General features: G+C 38.2%; 1 protein-coding gene across 1 annotated transcript in view; it reads right to left on the bottom strand.

Annotated features, from left to right (window-relative positions):
• The window catches only part of dmd.1.S (dystrophin, gene 1 S homeolog), a 935,293-nt gene that overhangs the window by 371,638 nt on the left and 546,378 nt on the right, over window positions 1-17,277 (bottom strand). The window contains exon 55 of the mRNA XM_041584187.1: window positions 4,168-4,357. Within this exon, the coding sequence (XP_041440121.1) occupies window positions 4,168-4,357 (190 nt within the window). The remainder of the gene's footprint in view (window positions 1-4,167; window positions 4,358-17,277) is intronic.

Below are 17,277 nucleotides of genomic sequence, written 5' to 3'. Positions count from 1 at the left end.
AGGCATGGCGAAAGAAAGAAAAAAAAAACTTTGAAGTTTACTTGTTTGCTTTGTTTACTGGGAAAATAATTGTTTATTCCTATATACTGTCAGATATTGCGAGTGAATAGCTTGTAATCAGAAATATTTGTCATGCTGTACAAGAACATCAATCACATGGGTTGGAAATTTAAGGGGTTGTTCACCTTTAAATTAGCTTTTACTATGATGTACTGTAGACCAGAGAATGCTATTACACAATTTGCAATTGGTCTTAATTTTTTATTTTATGCAGTTTTTGAAGCATTTAGCTTTTTGTGCAGCAGCTCTCCAGTTTGGAATTTCAGCAGTTATCTGGTTGCTAGGGTCCAATTCAACCTAGTTATGGTTTGAAAATATGGATAGATCAGGACTAAAATAGAAAGATAAGTTATAAAAAGGATAATAACATCACAGCCTTACAGAGTAATTAGTTATTGAGCTACTGTCAGTCAGTAACCCCCATTTGAAAGCTGGAAAGAATCAGAAGAGAAAGGCAAATAATTCAAAAACTAAAATAATGAAGACTGATTGAAAATGTCCTTATAATAGATCATAACATTCTAAAAGTTAACCCAAGGGCAAACTTCAGAGGCATAACGATGTTGCGCCAGGCTACCATGCAAAAAATCTTTGGAGGTGCCTGGTGTGCAGCAGCATACCCTCCCACCTCTAACCACTAGTGATGGGCAAATTTATTCGCCAGACGAGAATTCGCACGATTAGCCGCCGGTGAATGAATTCGCAAAAAGGCAGCGAAAATTCGCTGGCGTAAAAAAAAACAGACGCCCATCACTACTTACCACCCGTCTCCGACCTGCTTCAGGTAGTTTGCAGCCAGTGCAAAAAATTAAATTACCACATTACTGCTGCAACTATATTTCCCATTAGGATGCAGTATATTAACACATTTCATTTGTTTGCTATCTGGCTGTATTTTATTAGAAACTGTAAAGCAATCAATCATAACTGAAATCCTGCACACACCTTGACACAATGCCATTTTCTGAAATCATAAATAATTCATTTAAATTTGCAATCATAGTGCATCTGATTAAATCTAGTTTATTACTTGTGAACTGAAACTTTAAAATCCAGCTTGAAGTGAAAGGCAGAATTGTACGCAAGAGCACAAAGGCAACTTTTAAATACTGTATTCATCAATCATATTGATTCTTTCCAAGCCATTCAAGTGCTATGGAGTCTAATAAACATATTCATTTGCTCACCCTCAGTGGAGTGTATATAATAATGTGGAGTGCATCAAGGATCTTTGTAAATCAGAATGATTAAAAATAGCAACTGATTTCCAAATGAAAGCATTACACATCATTAAGTGGATTATTAATACTAACATTTAATAAACTAGTTATAACAGTGCTATCCCAGTGTCATCCAGTATCACTCACCCACTCTAAGTACTAGTGATGGGCGAATTTGGGGCATTTCGATTCGCTGAAAAATTAGGTGAAAAATTTGCGAAACGGAGCCGGCGTCTCGTTTTTGACGCCAGCGTCCATTTTTTTGAGCTGGCGTCCAAAAAAACGGTCGTCGGCATCCATTTGTTTTTGACGCCGGTGAATTTTCACTGGCAAATTTTCATGGCAGTTTCGTGACTTTATTTGCAGGAATTTTGCCTGCGAATTCGCGCCTGCCAAATAAATTTACCCATCACTACTCAGTACTATTATTCTTCCTCTCCTCAATCAACCTCTATTCTCCTAGTCTCATTAGTTTTACTTACTATAACCTATTATTCCATCTATTTAGCCTCTTTGTTCTCATAGAAATAGGGAATGGCCAGGAAATAGACCAAATGTTTAGGCGCACAAGAGCCCACTGACACCTGGGCCCACCGAGAGTTTTCCTGGTATCCGGGTGGGCCAGTTCGACACTGGTGTCATCCCAGTGTCATCATCCCACTCTTAATATCATTAGTCTCGCCCCTTAATGTCACCCATCCCACCACCTGCCTGGTTTATTTTTGTAAGAATGGCAGCAACCCTAGCAGTAACCTACTGCAACCAATAAGATATTAATAATATATAATAATAATACAATATGTGCCGTAACGTAACATGATGCATTCTGCTTGCATTTGGAGCTTGTATGTGCCTGTGTGACTCACAGTGTATGATTCACTATACAAAGACTTTGTTTAGAAACCTACTTAGTAGGAAGCCCTACTATAGATAAAATACAGGCCAATATTTATTTCATAAAAACTCAAAAAAAAAAAAATATTTCTGCTTTATAGTTTTTTGGTTATATTCAGAATAAAATACATAATGAAGAATGAGATTGCTAATATTTAAGTTTTTTTACATACTTAGCAATATGAACAGTGTTATAGATGAAGTCCATAATAGCACTACATTATCTACAAACCCCTCTATTAAAATATATTAACAATGAAAGAAAAGCCTGGCTACTGGATATCTGCCTTTTCTTAGGTATCCAATTTAGCATAGTTACAGGGAAGGATCATTTTGCAAAGACACTCATGCATGTTAGAATTGCATTGGGATGATCATCACTGGGTCTTGTATGTCAAAGTCTTCTATAACATATTTAATTCTGAGACTTTGCATTTAGGGGGTTTATTTTTTAAAGTTCATATTGTGATTCCTCCACATACAGTATAAAGTTGTATGCATTATATGAATAGAAGAGGCCACATTGTTTGCCTTTCTGAGTTATATTCTAAACATAATGATCAGTAGATTCCTCTGACCTATTGCATTTTACATAAGACCACTAAGACTTGAAAGAAACAAGATTAAAGTGACTTAGTGACTTGTATTGAAAGAATGAAGAAAGACTGTTGAGTGGAGTGAGTGGTTAAGAAAAAAGAAAGCTGGGTTATAATTTGAAGGGCCAACCCAGTAACGTAACTAGGTGGATGCGGGCCCACCCCCCTCTGTGCCAATTTTTTTCGTGGCTGCAGCCGACTAAAACTGGCTGCAGCATCGCGCGATCTGCCGGGGGGCCCTGCGGGGGTGCGGGCCATGGTCCAATTGCACCCCCTGCTGCCCCGGTAGTTATGCCACTGAGCTAACCCCTTCAAATAATCCATGGATTATTCTATAGCCTATAGTGTAAGAAAACACACAGTAACTAAGCATATGTTTTACTCTACAGTAAAAACATTTTTGCTGGAAGGTTTAAGAATATTGGGGCATTTTAAAAACATGTACAGGTGGATGATCAATTCTGTTTACTAAGGGGGTTATTGATGGAAGGTCGAATTTCGAAGTTATGTGAATTTTTTTGAACTCTGATAAACAACTCAGATGGGAGGTTATTTATGGAAAAACATGAACGTCTAAAATTCGATTGAATAGGAAAGCCCAGAAAATTCTAATCAAATTTGAATCAAGTTTTCCTCAATTAGAATGTCAGGAAGTCCATTAACATCTTCAAATGGTAAAAACGGACCTCTGCCACTGACTTCTACATGAACTCGGCAGGTTTTAGATAGCGAAGTATCGAATTGTGCCTATGGCGTTGTAGTTTCAGTGATACAAAAGCCTCTTTTGTACCTAATTCATAAACCAGAATTGGTCCTTAAGGAGAAGTAAACCTTAACAAAAACTTAATGTAAAATTGCTCAGGGTGCTTTTCTAAGCATTTTTGCAATTTACATTAATTCTTAATTCTTTCAGTTTCAGAAATATTTAGGTTTTTATTGAGTGCCAATATAATGATCTTTCTAGCAACAGTAGCACCTGCCAGCCAGTGTACAGTGCAAGACAGTGAAAGGGATATTCCTTCAGAAGGAAAACAGAGAAATGATCTGATGTTGCTCTGCTCAGAAAGGAAATGGGAAAGGGCATCTGAGGCTTCTGATCTCTTTCCTGAAAAAAGCAACATAAAAACACTTTCCCCTTTTACATTCTGAATGTATATCTCTTTTACTTTAACTAAACACTCACTATACACTTACAGGAACTGACCAGCAGGTAGCACTATTGTTACAAAATGCATTATAGTGGCACTTAATAAAAATGTAAATAAATAACTCTGAAGCTGAAAAAATAAATACTGTGCATTGCAATTTTACATTTAAATTTTTAGGGTTTACTTATCCTTTCAGATATTCAAATCCACAAAACACTTTATATCATAGTGTAAAAGTGTATATCTTACCTGCCACTGGTTCATGAGTTCTCTAAGAGCATGTGTATCCTCTAGCACCCCATCCTTCTGTGTAGCATCTTGCAGAACATTTGCAGTAGTCTCAGCTTCAGTCAGCCAGGCAAGGAACTTTTCTAAATCCAAATAGAACTGCTGCAGTAATCGGAGTGCTGCTTCCAGCGCAGCATCGCGTTCTGTAACCCTGCACAAATACACATTGAGTCGTTGAACTAATACAAACATAAAACCAGTAAATCTTTTAGTGATCTTTAAAGATCTCAAAGAGCCCATCAGATGAGTGCAGAGAGCTCATGACGGCAGTGCTCAAAGCACAAAAAAATGGCAGATTTCAGCCCCTTTTTTATGCACACCGCCTACCCATAAATGATCCCTGAATATTCTTACAACAAATAAAAATGACGTCTACATTGTAGATTTAGAAAATAAAATATGGATACATTAAATGATAAATTATAAAGGATGACTGTATTTACAGTATAGATGCACACAATTTGTTTTAGTTTCCAGTATCCTTATATTTGTACCATATTGGGTATGTTATTTATAATTACATACTGTTGTTCCAACTAAGACTTCTTGTTACTTGTATTATATGTTTTGCAATGGCAATTCATCTTCTAATTGCTTTATAATTCATTGCATGGATCATTTGAGATCTAAGAAATGGAACATTACCTGCAGTGTAGAATAGCTTATTATTACAAATAAAACAGGCATTTGTGTGCTCTAAATCCAAAAACTGTCATCTTTTTATCAGCTGTCACTTGATAAGGCATACATCAAAATTAGATTGCAATACTTAATTAAAATCACTTAGCTCCAATGTAAATTCATGGATTAGAGTCAGTTAAATGTAATTAAAACTGATTATCTAAATAAATGTATTTCAAAGGCAGTAGTTCTTGTATTTAGCTCCTGCAGAAATGACAAAATATAATCAGAAGCAAATACTGTGAAAAACCTTGATAATGCTGCATGCAATCAGTTGCCACACACAATAGGGACTTAGAAATATAGGCATCCTCACTTGACTATAACTGAGACTGATAAAAAAAGCTAATTTTGTGATAGGATTTGCTTCTGTTTCCATCCATGGTGTGGTACCAATCTCTTTTCACTGACTACGTTTTCTAGTTTTCCGCAGTACCTAATTTATATATTCTTCTCCCACAAGTGTTTGCACAAGGCAAGAAATGTCAAAAATGATGAACAGAACTCTAACTTTATTTTGAAAAAAAAAAAAAACTCACTGAATTCATACCTACTAACTATTTTCAAAGTTTTCAAGGAGAATGATATAAGAGAATAAAACATTTTGTTTGTATTTTGTTTGAATCAAGTTCATTCATTACAATTAAGCATATTAGGTATGTTTTGTATTATGTACATTGTAAAATCAGAGGGGTACATTTCCCAGTGTATTAACCCACAGCAACCAATCAGAGACATGATTTTATTATTCTTTTTGTTGAAAGTGAATTTCTGATTGATCACTATGGATCAGTGCACTGGGGGATATTTGACCAGTTTTAGTAAATGAGCTCCTGAGGGCAACCTTATGAAATAATATTTCTTCTTCTGAGCAAAAATGAAAGTTATCACACTTAGCTAAAGGAGAACAAACCCCCCTACCTCTAAAAACACCCATTTGCCTTCTCTACTGCCCCCCCCTGTTTCCTCCCCCTCATAGTGTTCTACAAGAATACGTGTCCCATCCAGCAACACTGACTTAAATTTGCAGAGTAGAGCACAGCAGAGCTCAGGGGCGCCATGTTCTGATACTTTTGTATCTTCCGGATCCTCTTTTTTTTTAATTTTTGGAGCTCTCCAACTCCAACAGTGCATGCGTCAACAGCTGAAGTGTTGACGCTGACATCGCGAAGTGTCCGAACATGGAGCCCCTGAGCTCTGCTGTGCTACTTTTAAAATTTAGTTCAGTGTTGCTTGATGCGCCATGTATTCTTGTTGAACACAATGCAGGGAGGAAGCAGGGAGGGGGACCAGTGGAGAAGGTGAACAGGGGCTTTTCACTGTAGGGGGGTTTAGTTCTCCCTTAATATATGTTCATGTTTCATAGTTACATAGTTAAGGTGGATTGAAAAAAAAAGTCCATATGTTCAACCCCTCTGTAATGGTGATCATTTTTATGGGAAAAAAGATTTCCCACACCTTTCTATAATGTCCCTTAATGTACTTCTACAGAGTTATCGTTGAAATCCTCCACCCCCTTTACAAGTTTAGTTGCACATCTCTGCACTCTCTACAGCTAATTAATATCCTTCTTAAGGACTGAAGCCAAAAACTGCATTGCATACTCAAGTTTAGGTCTTACCAGGGACCCATAAAGAGGTAAAATTTCTTCCCTTGAGTTAATGCCCTTTTTTATGCAAGACAATACGCTATTTGCTCTAGTAGCCCGGACATGGCACTGCCTGGAATTAGAAAACTTGGTATCTCCAAAAATTCCCAGATCCTTCTCAATTAAGAATACCACCAACACATTTCCATTTAGGTGGTTATTTACTAAACTCCGAACGCAAAACTCATTAAAAATTCTTTATTTTTTTAAATAAAATCAGACTTTTAAAAAATCCTGATTTTTTTGGAATTTATTAAACCCCGAGGATGGAAAAGTCAGAATCTGAAAATCCGGCATATCAGACCTGTTGAACTTGCATATAAGTCAATGGGAGGAGTCACAATGAGTTTTTGATGTGCGCTGGTTTTTTTATTGAAAAAAAACGTGAAAATTGGATGCAAAATCTGAAAAAAACTTGATTTTTCCCACAAAACTAATTTTCGGGAAAATGTAATAATAAATAAGCATAAAAAACCCAAGCGGATTTGATTGGAGTTTGTAGCAGAAAATATTGAGATAAATTCGGACCCCCTTAGTGTATAACTAGCACTTATATTATTTCCACCAAAGTGTATAACTTTGCACTTATCAGCACAGTTTTGTCAAATCACTCTGTAAATTCTAAACATCCTGCATGGAACGTATAGTTCTGCACAATTTAGTATCATCAGCCAAGATAGAAACAGTACTTTCAATGCTCACCTCCCGGTCATTAATAAAAAAGCTAAAAAGCAAAGAACCAAGGACAGAAACCTGCAGTGGATGAATAGTAACCAAAAATGGAACAAACTTTATTTCACAGGAAAAAAGTGTTCCAGAAATGAAGAAAATTTAAACCATCATTAAATTAGGGCTGATGGGATGTGATTAGCCCTCCTTGTTTTTCTAAAGGTTAATTTCTACTTGGGTAATGAGCCATGGTTGGCAGGTTCTTGGATGGATTTTTGTATGGCAGAGGGGCTTGACTTAAAATGTACTTAAACTAATTAGGAAGTACTGAGCTGACATTTTCACTCAAGATAGAATTCTAGTTTGCACACAACTGATTTACATAGGAAAGTGAGCCAGGTAAATAAACAATTAGAAAAGCAAACGATTTGAGCGGTTTATTAAAGAGATACATTTATGCATTATAAACCTTTTGAGAAGCTTACAATTTGATATATGGGAGGTTTTCTTTGGTAAGACTTGGATTACACTAAGGGGCTTATTTACTAATATTCAGCTTTTTTTCAACAGATCATATTTTTCTCCAAAAAATTAATGTTCTTTAATTCCTCTAAAACTAAAAAAAATGTGAGCTTTATGAAGTGTTAACGCCACAAAAAATCATGTAAAAGCAGTCAAGGTCCTACAGAAACCAATTTCTTTAGTAAGATTTGGATTACCCTAAGGGGCTTATTTACTAACATTTGTTTTTTCTTTATGAATTCATGTTTTTAATTTTTATTTCAAGATTTATTTAGGGTAAAAGCTTGAAAAAGCTCTAATGCAAAACTTCAAAGTCAATGGTAACTGTGATGATCCAAATGGATCTCTTTTGCCATTCAGACTTTTAAAGGTTTTCAGATTTTTTTCGAATAATTGTTGAGGTTTTAGAGGTTTTTATATTTTTTAGTGCATTGTTAAGCATTTTTTTCTGTTTTTACTTTTTATAATTAGATCTTTTAATAACTTTCATGGCATTCATGGTACTTGAGAAAATGAGTTTAATCATGGTTTCACAAAGCTCTAATACCACTAAAATTTAATAAATGGACCTCTAAATCTGTACTGGAAGGAATAGATGACTTTTTTTATAGTGCTGCAAAGGTTTGTCCTAGAGTAAAAAACCCAAACAATGATACAATTAAATATTATAACACAGCTATTTTTAATAATTTCTTAATAATTAATTACGTTGTGTTGAGAATAACTTTGAAAAAAACCTCTATGTAGGTATTAAAAATGATACTTTAAGAAAGCCCTTGGAATTAAAATACAGATAATAAGATTTAAAGAAGCCCTTTGGGAGCTTAAATCTCCTACAGGCAAAACAGCAAACAAAAAAAAAATAAAAAACACCTTTATGTATTAAGGTGATTTTGTTTCCTATGGAAATTATTTAACTCTAACCTTGTCATACACAAAAGATGTCTTGAACAAATGTAGAACTCCAATGAATGGCTCGAGTACAAAGAGTCTAAAAATTGGAGAAAGTATGTGCCCATATGTACCTTGGCAGGAATTGCAAGTTCTGAGTGGCTTATTAGTGTGCTATGCCACTGTTGGGTTGTAGCTGTTGGATTGCAGTGTTAGTAACGGGCAGAGCTTGGCACTGGCAGCTCTGCAAGCAGCACCTTTTTGATGTAATTTGGTTTATAAGTGTATTTCACCCATATGTAGAAGCAACCACATTCAAGGTACAGATTTAACATAGACTTAGGAGATATCCTATCTGAATTTTCAGTGCCAAATAATTACATTTTTATAGAAGTACAAATGACTTCAGAACATGAAAGAAACTTGGGGAAAATATACCCAAAAGTAATTTGGATATTGATTATTGTTATGTTTATTGTAAATACCTTGTGCAATGTGTTCTAAGCTAAAATACTGCTTAAAATAAGTCTTTTGCTGACATCCAAGGCTCCTCTTGTGATGTTAGGGTTTATATATCTGCATATTTTATGCCATTTGTTCCTACTTAACAATATTGTATTCCACAGTGGAGTTTAACGGAGTGAATTGTTTATTTTGGTTGGAGTCAGTTACTGTGATTGTAATATTGTACATCCTTCTATGTTTTCTACCTCCACGTTCACCTTTTTGTGCGTGTGTTTGTAATTCTTTAATCATCAGGAGATCATGTAAATAATGTTGCTACACTACAGTAAAAAGAGGAATAATCAGTGATTTCAGATATGAGCTACTGTTTGCTGCTTTTCAAATGATAAATCCAATTGAGAGCACTTAAACCTGCTGCTTATGGGGCCTGTCAATAACATTTGTCAGTAGCAGAATAACCCCTGCATGTTTTCCTGCTATCATGGCACTTTTATGTTCAACACTTAACTTCAGGAAAACAGCTAAATTACTGCATAGTCAACCATCAACTGATTTTGAAACATATAAACAAAGTGCAGAATATATTCTTTGTGTATTTTACTCTACAACTGCAACATAACTGATACAGTGGAAAAAGAAAGCTGCTAGTTTTGCTTGGTTGCCAAAAATTCTTACTCTTTCCTGGAAGGAATTGAAGCAGTGATGTAAGTGGTATGGAATACATAAAAAACTTGTATCCAGTGATTCATATAGCTACACATGTTAGATCTCTTGGATGCTTCTTTCTAAGGATAAGGGGAAGGAATGCTGTAGGACTAATTATAAGATTATACTTACATATAAAGTATTTCAGGCAACAGTACTCATTTTTTCCCCTTTAGTGTTTTTGCATCTTATTTTATGCGCACACTATATAGCAGATTTGATTGGTTGCTATTGGAGGTGGATACCTTAGATTAATAAAGGGCAAGTGAACAGTGGATATAAACTAGATCAATTGTATTGACTGCATGTATTGATGAATGGTTTTATTATTTATGTTGTGTATTTATCTACTTGCAAACCAGTGAAGTGTGTCAGATTAAGGTCTTAATGTTACTAAAGCTGCATATTACAGCACACCTGTATTTTTTTAATGTTTCCCTTGGCAGGAGGGGATGCACCACATTAAAATGTGGGTACTTATACCATAAACACCTTTATACTCATCACTCCTTCCTTTAGTTTTTTCATCTGCTATATAATGTTCTCATTAATCATTTTAATATATAGCATACATTCAAGTCAAATATTGGTTATGGCATTGAGTTCCCCTATCATTTTTTATTTTCTATTAATTATTACGAGAAAATATTACTCTTGTAGAATAGTCAGGCAAAGTTCATTTATGTTTACTCATGTAATGCCCTTTCTGTTCCGCACTTTTTACCAGACACCTGTTGTGAATATCTTTGCATATATTGATTAGTTTGAGCGACAAAAGTTCTTTTTTTTTTGTTTTTTTTTGTCTGCTTTCTGTCTTCTGCATTTTAGTCCAGTGCTGGTAGTCATAAACCCACTCACACACACACACAAACACACACATACACAAATCACCAATAGTACTGATAAGGTTACCTTAATTATCAGTAAGCAGGGCCACCAGGGTAGCAACTAGGGGGTAGGCAGAGTAGGCACATGCCTAGGGCACAAAGCTGAGGGGGCCAGGTATGTACGATTTCTGCCTCATACCCCTAGTCCTGTCCCCTCTCGCTGTCATTAAAAATTATAAACCTGAAACCAAAACTGAGGAATTACAGGACACTAAGAAAAAGGAGAAGGCCAAAAAAGAGAAACTGGTTGGCAAAATTTTTTTGAAAAAAAGCATGCTGTTTCCCAAATAAGATGGCAAATTCTGGAAGAAGTAGTAACACAATTCAGTAATGATATGAAACTGGCTTAGCTCAAAAGGGAGGCATTCTGGATATCGAAACTGGAAACTGTACATCCAAAAGGCCTAAATGAGCATTTTAGCCTTAATTGTTTTTTGTAAAGAAAAAATTGTATTTGAGGTGACACTAATATTGGATTATTTTTCCACAGATAATCTGGCCAGTGGGATAAAGAGTGATAGAGTTAATGGTTAAAAACCCTGCTGGCTGTGAGTAACCATATTCCAAGTATACTATACCATACACCAGTAAAACATATAATAAGTACAAAAACAATTGTGGAAAAGGACGTTTGGTTTAAACATAATATAACCATATAAGGACTTGAATTTTTGTGAAAATGGACAAGATGGAAATGAGTGTCAAGCCTCACTTTGGAATCACGAAGAACTTTGGGAATTATGGGTAATTGGGTGTGTCCAACACTGTTTTAAATGCCTTGGTAGCACTTGTGTTTGTGATCCTGATGAAGGGAGGGTGAACCCCCCCCCCCCGAAACGTTCATGCACAGGAGGTGGAAATAAAAGGGGCAAGCTCCCCACCTGCGACAATATTGGTGTTGTGCGACTCTTTTCAAACACCCAGTCAGGGGACACAAGAAAAATGTGATTTGTGAGTTATGAAAAGTTTGGGGCTTGCATGGTAATAGGCAGGTTTTGTGTAGATCAAGGGTAAAGTATTGGTATAACTGGGGAGTAGTTAGGGTGGATTGGGGCATGGGCATGTGTATGATGGATGGGGCCCCATGATTACTGATAGCATCCAAGTCTGACCTGTACTGTAAATTTATGTAATAACTTATGTAATAAACGTATGTAATAACTCCATCAGCACAAAAATATTGATGACAACTGCACTGCCGCCACCACCTGCCAATGTCAACAGCACACTGGGGTTTTATTTTCAGAGGGGAAGCAAGTCTGTTCATTGACCATGTCACATTTACTATTTTATATTAGAATATTAGAATAGAATTCTTATTTTATAACTGATATGATGACTTCTTATGACTTCCAATAGTACAGTCCTTTTGATTGTAATTTATATGGTTTAATAATTAAGGGGTATTTGCTTAGCTTTCCTCTAGAGTCTAGACCACCTGAGCCTAGATACTTTGCCATATAACTATATATTTTGGCTTGGCTTTATAGCAGGACCTTAATACAGCACAAATTGCTGATTTTTTTACTATTAAACCAGCTGTGACATTCTGTTCATTTTGTATAAAAACCTGAATTAAAAACAACCATCCCTATATACAGTTCAAGGCCTACATCCTTGATTGCATTTGACATAATAATCATCATCATATCTTAAGACTGAAATCAGCTTGACAGAACTCAACTCGGGTCTGCTTCTTCCAATTACCTGAAAATTGCAGCCCAGCTTATCTCTTAGGAAATAAGTTTGAATTTACAATTCCACTGAGGTGCAAAAGTGATGCAGTAGATGTAGTAATTTAACTTGCTAACTTTTACAATAAATATTTTCTTTTAAATTTACTCACCTCCGGTGGATTCCTTTTGACACAACAGAAAAGCTTTCAGCAGGCTGCTGTCCTTACATTCAAAGGATTATGCAGATTTCAGGAAAACAAAATAATGAAGTCTGATTCGGTGAAGTAAAATAATAATGTTCTTGTTGGCTTGACTCTTTCAGTTCTTATTATTTTGTAAAATAACAGTATGGTTCTTTTACCGATGAGGAACTGAGCAGGAACCACAGCTCCTATTCACTTCCTACAATTCAGTCCAAACAGATGAAACAATGGCATGTGATCTTGCCTACAAGTTAGCTATGGTGGATGATTGGCAACTTCAGTTTTAACACGCTTTTATTAAGCATTTAATATTTTAGTTACCTAAACATCACTCTTCCCAGTTACTAAGGGGAAAAGTAATTACCAACTTCAAATATGGTATCTCTAGTTCTAAATAGGGCAAAAACCTGGGCGGTCTTAGCAACAAAATACACCAATTTAAAAAGTAGCTGTAACGTTCGGTATCCCACAACCCAGAGTAAACCCCAATGTCCCGGGCTCGGCTCACGCTTCGGCCTATAACCGCCGCCTTTCACGTCGGGTGGAGCCCTCCGCTACTCGGATGCCGCCAGGACTTAATAGTGAGGAGACTGAGGGAAGAACTCTGGGCGAGCAAGGGAACTAAACGTAGAGTTAACAAAGTCCAGGAACGGGCCGAGTCAAAACCAATCGGAATGCGGTACAAAATCGGTAAACAGCAGAGTGGTCGAGGTCACAGGCCGGGTCAGCAACTAACAGGGTCGAAGTACAGAAACGGAATCCAAAGAGTAGTCGGGAACAAGCCAAAGGGTCAGGGCAGGCGGAAGTCAAACAGTAATCAGGAATAGCCAAAGGTCACAACAAGAAACACAGAATAATCACACCCAGGAACGATAAACAGAACCTACGTTGGGCAAGGCAAAAAGGACTGCTGGCCATTTAAATATTTGAATTTGGCGCCACAGGACGCTGGCGAATCAGCGCCAGCGCCTGCGCCTTTAATTACTGCGCATGCGCGCCGCGCGCTCCATAGGAGCCGGCGCCTGAGGCCTAGCCGCATCGGCGGCGGCGGAGAGGAACGGGCGTCCCCGTCGAGGGGGCGACAGGCGTCCCTGTCGTCCCCTCGGTAAGTTTATAACATTACCCCCCCCTCCAGAGGGGGCCACTGGACCCTTAGGTTTGTTGGGAAATTTAGAATGAAATTGTCTCACCAACCTATCCGCCTTAACATCAGAGGCGAAAACCCAGGATCTCTCCTCAGGACCATAGCCCTTCCAATGAACCAGATATTGGAGTTTGCCCCTAGAGATACGAGAGTCAATCAACCTGTGAACCAAAAATTCGGATTGACCCTCAACAGAAATAGGAGGGGGAGGAGAATTCTGACGTACCACTCTAGCAGGTCTCAACAGAGATACATGGAAGGAATTAAAAATCTTGAGTTCGGGGGAAGATTTAACCTGACAGTACATGGGTTGATAACATCAGATATAGAGAACGGACCAATAAACTTGGGACCCAGTTTGGCTGAAGGGACTTTCAAAGAAATGTTTTTGGAGGACAGCCAAACCTTGTCACCAACCTGATACACAGGAGAATCCCTCCGATGTTTGTCTGAAGCCCTCTTCTGAGCAGCTACTGCAGAAGATAAGGACTTCTGAACCTCCTGCCAAGTCTTGGAAAAATCCTCCACAAAGGAATTAACAGCAGGAAGATCACAAGAACCTGAAAATGAAAAAACTCTGGGATGAAGACCAAACACTGTGAAAAAAGGAGATTTGCCAGTGGAGGAATGAATGGCATTGTTATAGGCAAATTCAGCCCACGGAAGAAAATTAACCCAAAGTGCCTGATTGCAGGACACATAACATCTAAGATATTGTTCCAGAGTCTGATTTGTCCTCTCAGTCTGACCATTGGTCTGGGGATGATATGCGGAAGAGAAAGACAGATCAGTACCCATTAATGAACAAAAAGCCCGCCAGAATTTGGACACGAATTGAACCCCCCTATCCGACACAATATTGAGAGGAGCCCCGTGAAACTTAAATATATGGACAATGAAAAGTTCAGCTAGAGTCTTGGCAGAGGGAAGGGCAGAAAGAGGAATAAAATGAGACATTTTACTAAAACGGTCCACCACTACCCAGATAACAGTATGCCCCTTCGATGGAGGTAATTCTACAATGAAATCCATGGATATTATGGATATATATGGAGTCCAAGGTCTCTCAGGAATAGGAAGTGACTGCAGCAACCCTTGAGGTAAAGATCTAGATGGCTTAGATCGTTGGCAGACTGGGCATGACTCAATATATTTGGCAACGTCTTGTCTTAAAGTCGGCCACCAGAGAGTACGAGACAACAAATCGCAAGTCTTCGCACAACCCGGATGACCAGCCACTTTAGAATCATGAGTCTCGTGAAAGACTGCTTCACGTAAATCGCTAGGAACAAACAACTTGCCCACAGGAATATCAGGAGGGGAATCTACCTGGGCATTCGACAAGGAGGTAGAGAGATCCGGACTCAAGGCTGCCACAATCACCTCCTTAGGAACAATAGAAACTGGTTCCAAATCCTCCCTAGGCTTGGAGACAAAACTTCTAGAAAGGGCATCTGCTTTCAAATTCCTTTCTGCAGGTCTGTAGGTGATGAGAAAATTAAAACGTGAGAAAAACAATGACCACCTGGCTTGACGAGGGTTTAACCGTTTAGCAGATTCAATGTACAACAAATTTTTATGATCTGTGAACACAGAAACTGTATGCTTGGCACCCTCAAGGAGATGTCTCCATTCCTCAAATGCCAATTTAATGGCCAATAATTCCCTATTGCCAATATCGTAATTGACCTCAGCAGAGGAGAATTTTTTTGAGAAAAAGGCACATGGGTGAATTTTACCAGAGACAGGATGTCGTTGAGATAATACTGCTCCGGCACCGATCTCAGACGCATCCACCTCAACAATAAAAGGCAAAGATGAGTCTGGATGCCGGAGAACTGGAGCAGAAATGAAGGCCTCTTTTAAGAGGCTAAAGGCCTCAACAGCCTCAGCAGACCAAATACTAGGGTCAACCCCTTTCTTAGTTAAAGCAGTAATTGGGGCCACCAATTTGGAAAAATTCAGAATAAATTGCCTATAGTAATTAGCGAACCCTAAAAATCTCTGGATCGCTTTCAAAGAAAGGGGTTGTGCCCACTGCTGAATTGCTTGGACTTTAGTGGGCTCCATCTCAAGACCAGTTTGGGAAATAATATATCCAAGGAAGGGTACAGCAGAGACTTCGAAGAGACATTTCTCAAGCTTAGCATACAGATGATTCTGCCTTAACCTGGATAGAACCTCCCGAACATGAGCACGATGGGAAAACAAATTTGAAGAAAAAATTAGAATGTCGTCTAAGTAGACAACGACAAACCGACCCAAAAGATCACGGAAGATATCGTTAACCAGTTCTTGAAAAACAGCGGGGGCGTTACACAGACCAAATGGCATTACCAAGTATTCATAATGCCCATCTCTGGTATTAAAAGCGGTCTTCCACTCATCCCCCTCCTTTATCCTGATTAGATTATAGGCACCCCTTAAATCCAATTTGGAAAAAATAACAGCCCCCTTCACTCTATCAAAGAGTTCAGAGATTAAAGGGAGGGGGTAACGATTCTTGACCGTGATCTTATTTAACCCTCTATAATCGATACAGGGTCTAAGAGTCCCATCCTTCTTTTTGACAAAAAAAAACCCAGCCCCCGCAGGGGAAGAAGAAGGTCTAATGAACCCCCGCTCCAAATTCTCTTTAATATATTCCTCCATGGCTAAAGACTCGGGGAGGGAAAGAGGATATGTCCTTCCCTTGGGAGGAGAAGACCCAGACAATAATTCAATAGCACAGTCATAGGGTCTATGGGGGGGTAAGGATTCAGCTGCTTTTTTACAGAAAACATCGGAAAAAGCGGCATAACAAGGGGGAAGACTCTTTAAAGAAGTAGCGGCCAGGGTCTGGACAGGCTTAACACAAGAATACATACATGCAGAACTCCATTTTAAAATTTTACCAGAGGGCCAATCAACCTGGGGATTATGAGCTTGTAACCAGGGAAGACCTAAAATGACTGGAGTCTGTGGGCACTCAGTAATGAAAAATGAAAGAGATTCAAAATGATCAGAAATGGACATGTGAATAACCTTAGATCGAGTAGATACTAGTCCGGAACCCAAAGATCTACCATCAATGGCGGATAGTCTGAAAGATGGAACCTGTGGTTCCCAAGGAATACCATGTTTTTGAATAAACCCAAAATCCAAAAAATTACCCGCTGCCCCAGAATCCAAAAAAGCAGAGCTCTGCACACAACCACTGTCCCAACTCAAAAGAACCGGAATTAAAATTTGAGAAGATTGGGGAGTACAAACGACATCACCCAAGCAAGACTCCCCAGACCTGCTTAGGTTTCTGTCGTTTCCCGGCCTTTTGGGACAGGTGTTGCGAAAGTGCCCCTTATCCCCACAATACAGACATAACCCATTATTCCTCCTACGAACCCTCTCCTCGGAAGAGAGACGAGTAGAACCAATCTGCATAGGTTCTTCTAAAGATCTAGGAAAGACTTGAGGGGTGTTAAAGACATTTACGGGAGGAGGTGTAACATAGGAAACCTGCTCTTCCTGGAGTCTCTCTCTATGCCTTCGATCAATCTGGATAGCCAGATGCATGAGAGAATCCAGAGAAGACTGTGCGGGA

Source organism: Xenopus laevis, chromosome 2S (genome assembly GCF_017654675.1).
Source record: "Xenopus laevis strain J_2021 chromosome 2S, Xenopus_laevis_v10.1, whole genome shotgun sequence".
In the NCBI taxonomy this organism is placed as follows: Eukaryota; Metazoa; Chordata; class Amphibia; order Anura; family Pipidae; genus Xenopus; species Xenopus laevis.
This window is presented reverse-complemented; position numbering and strand designations above follow the sequence as displayed.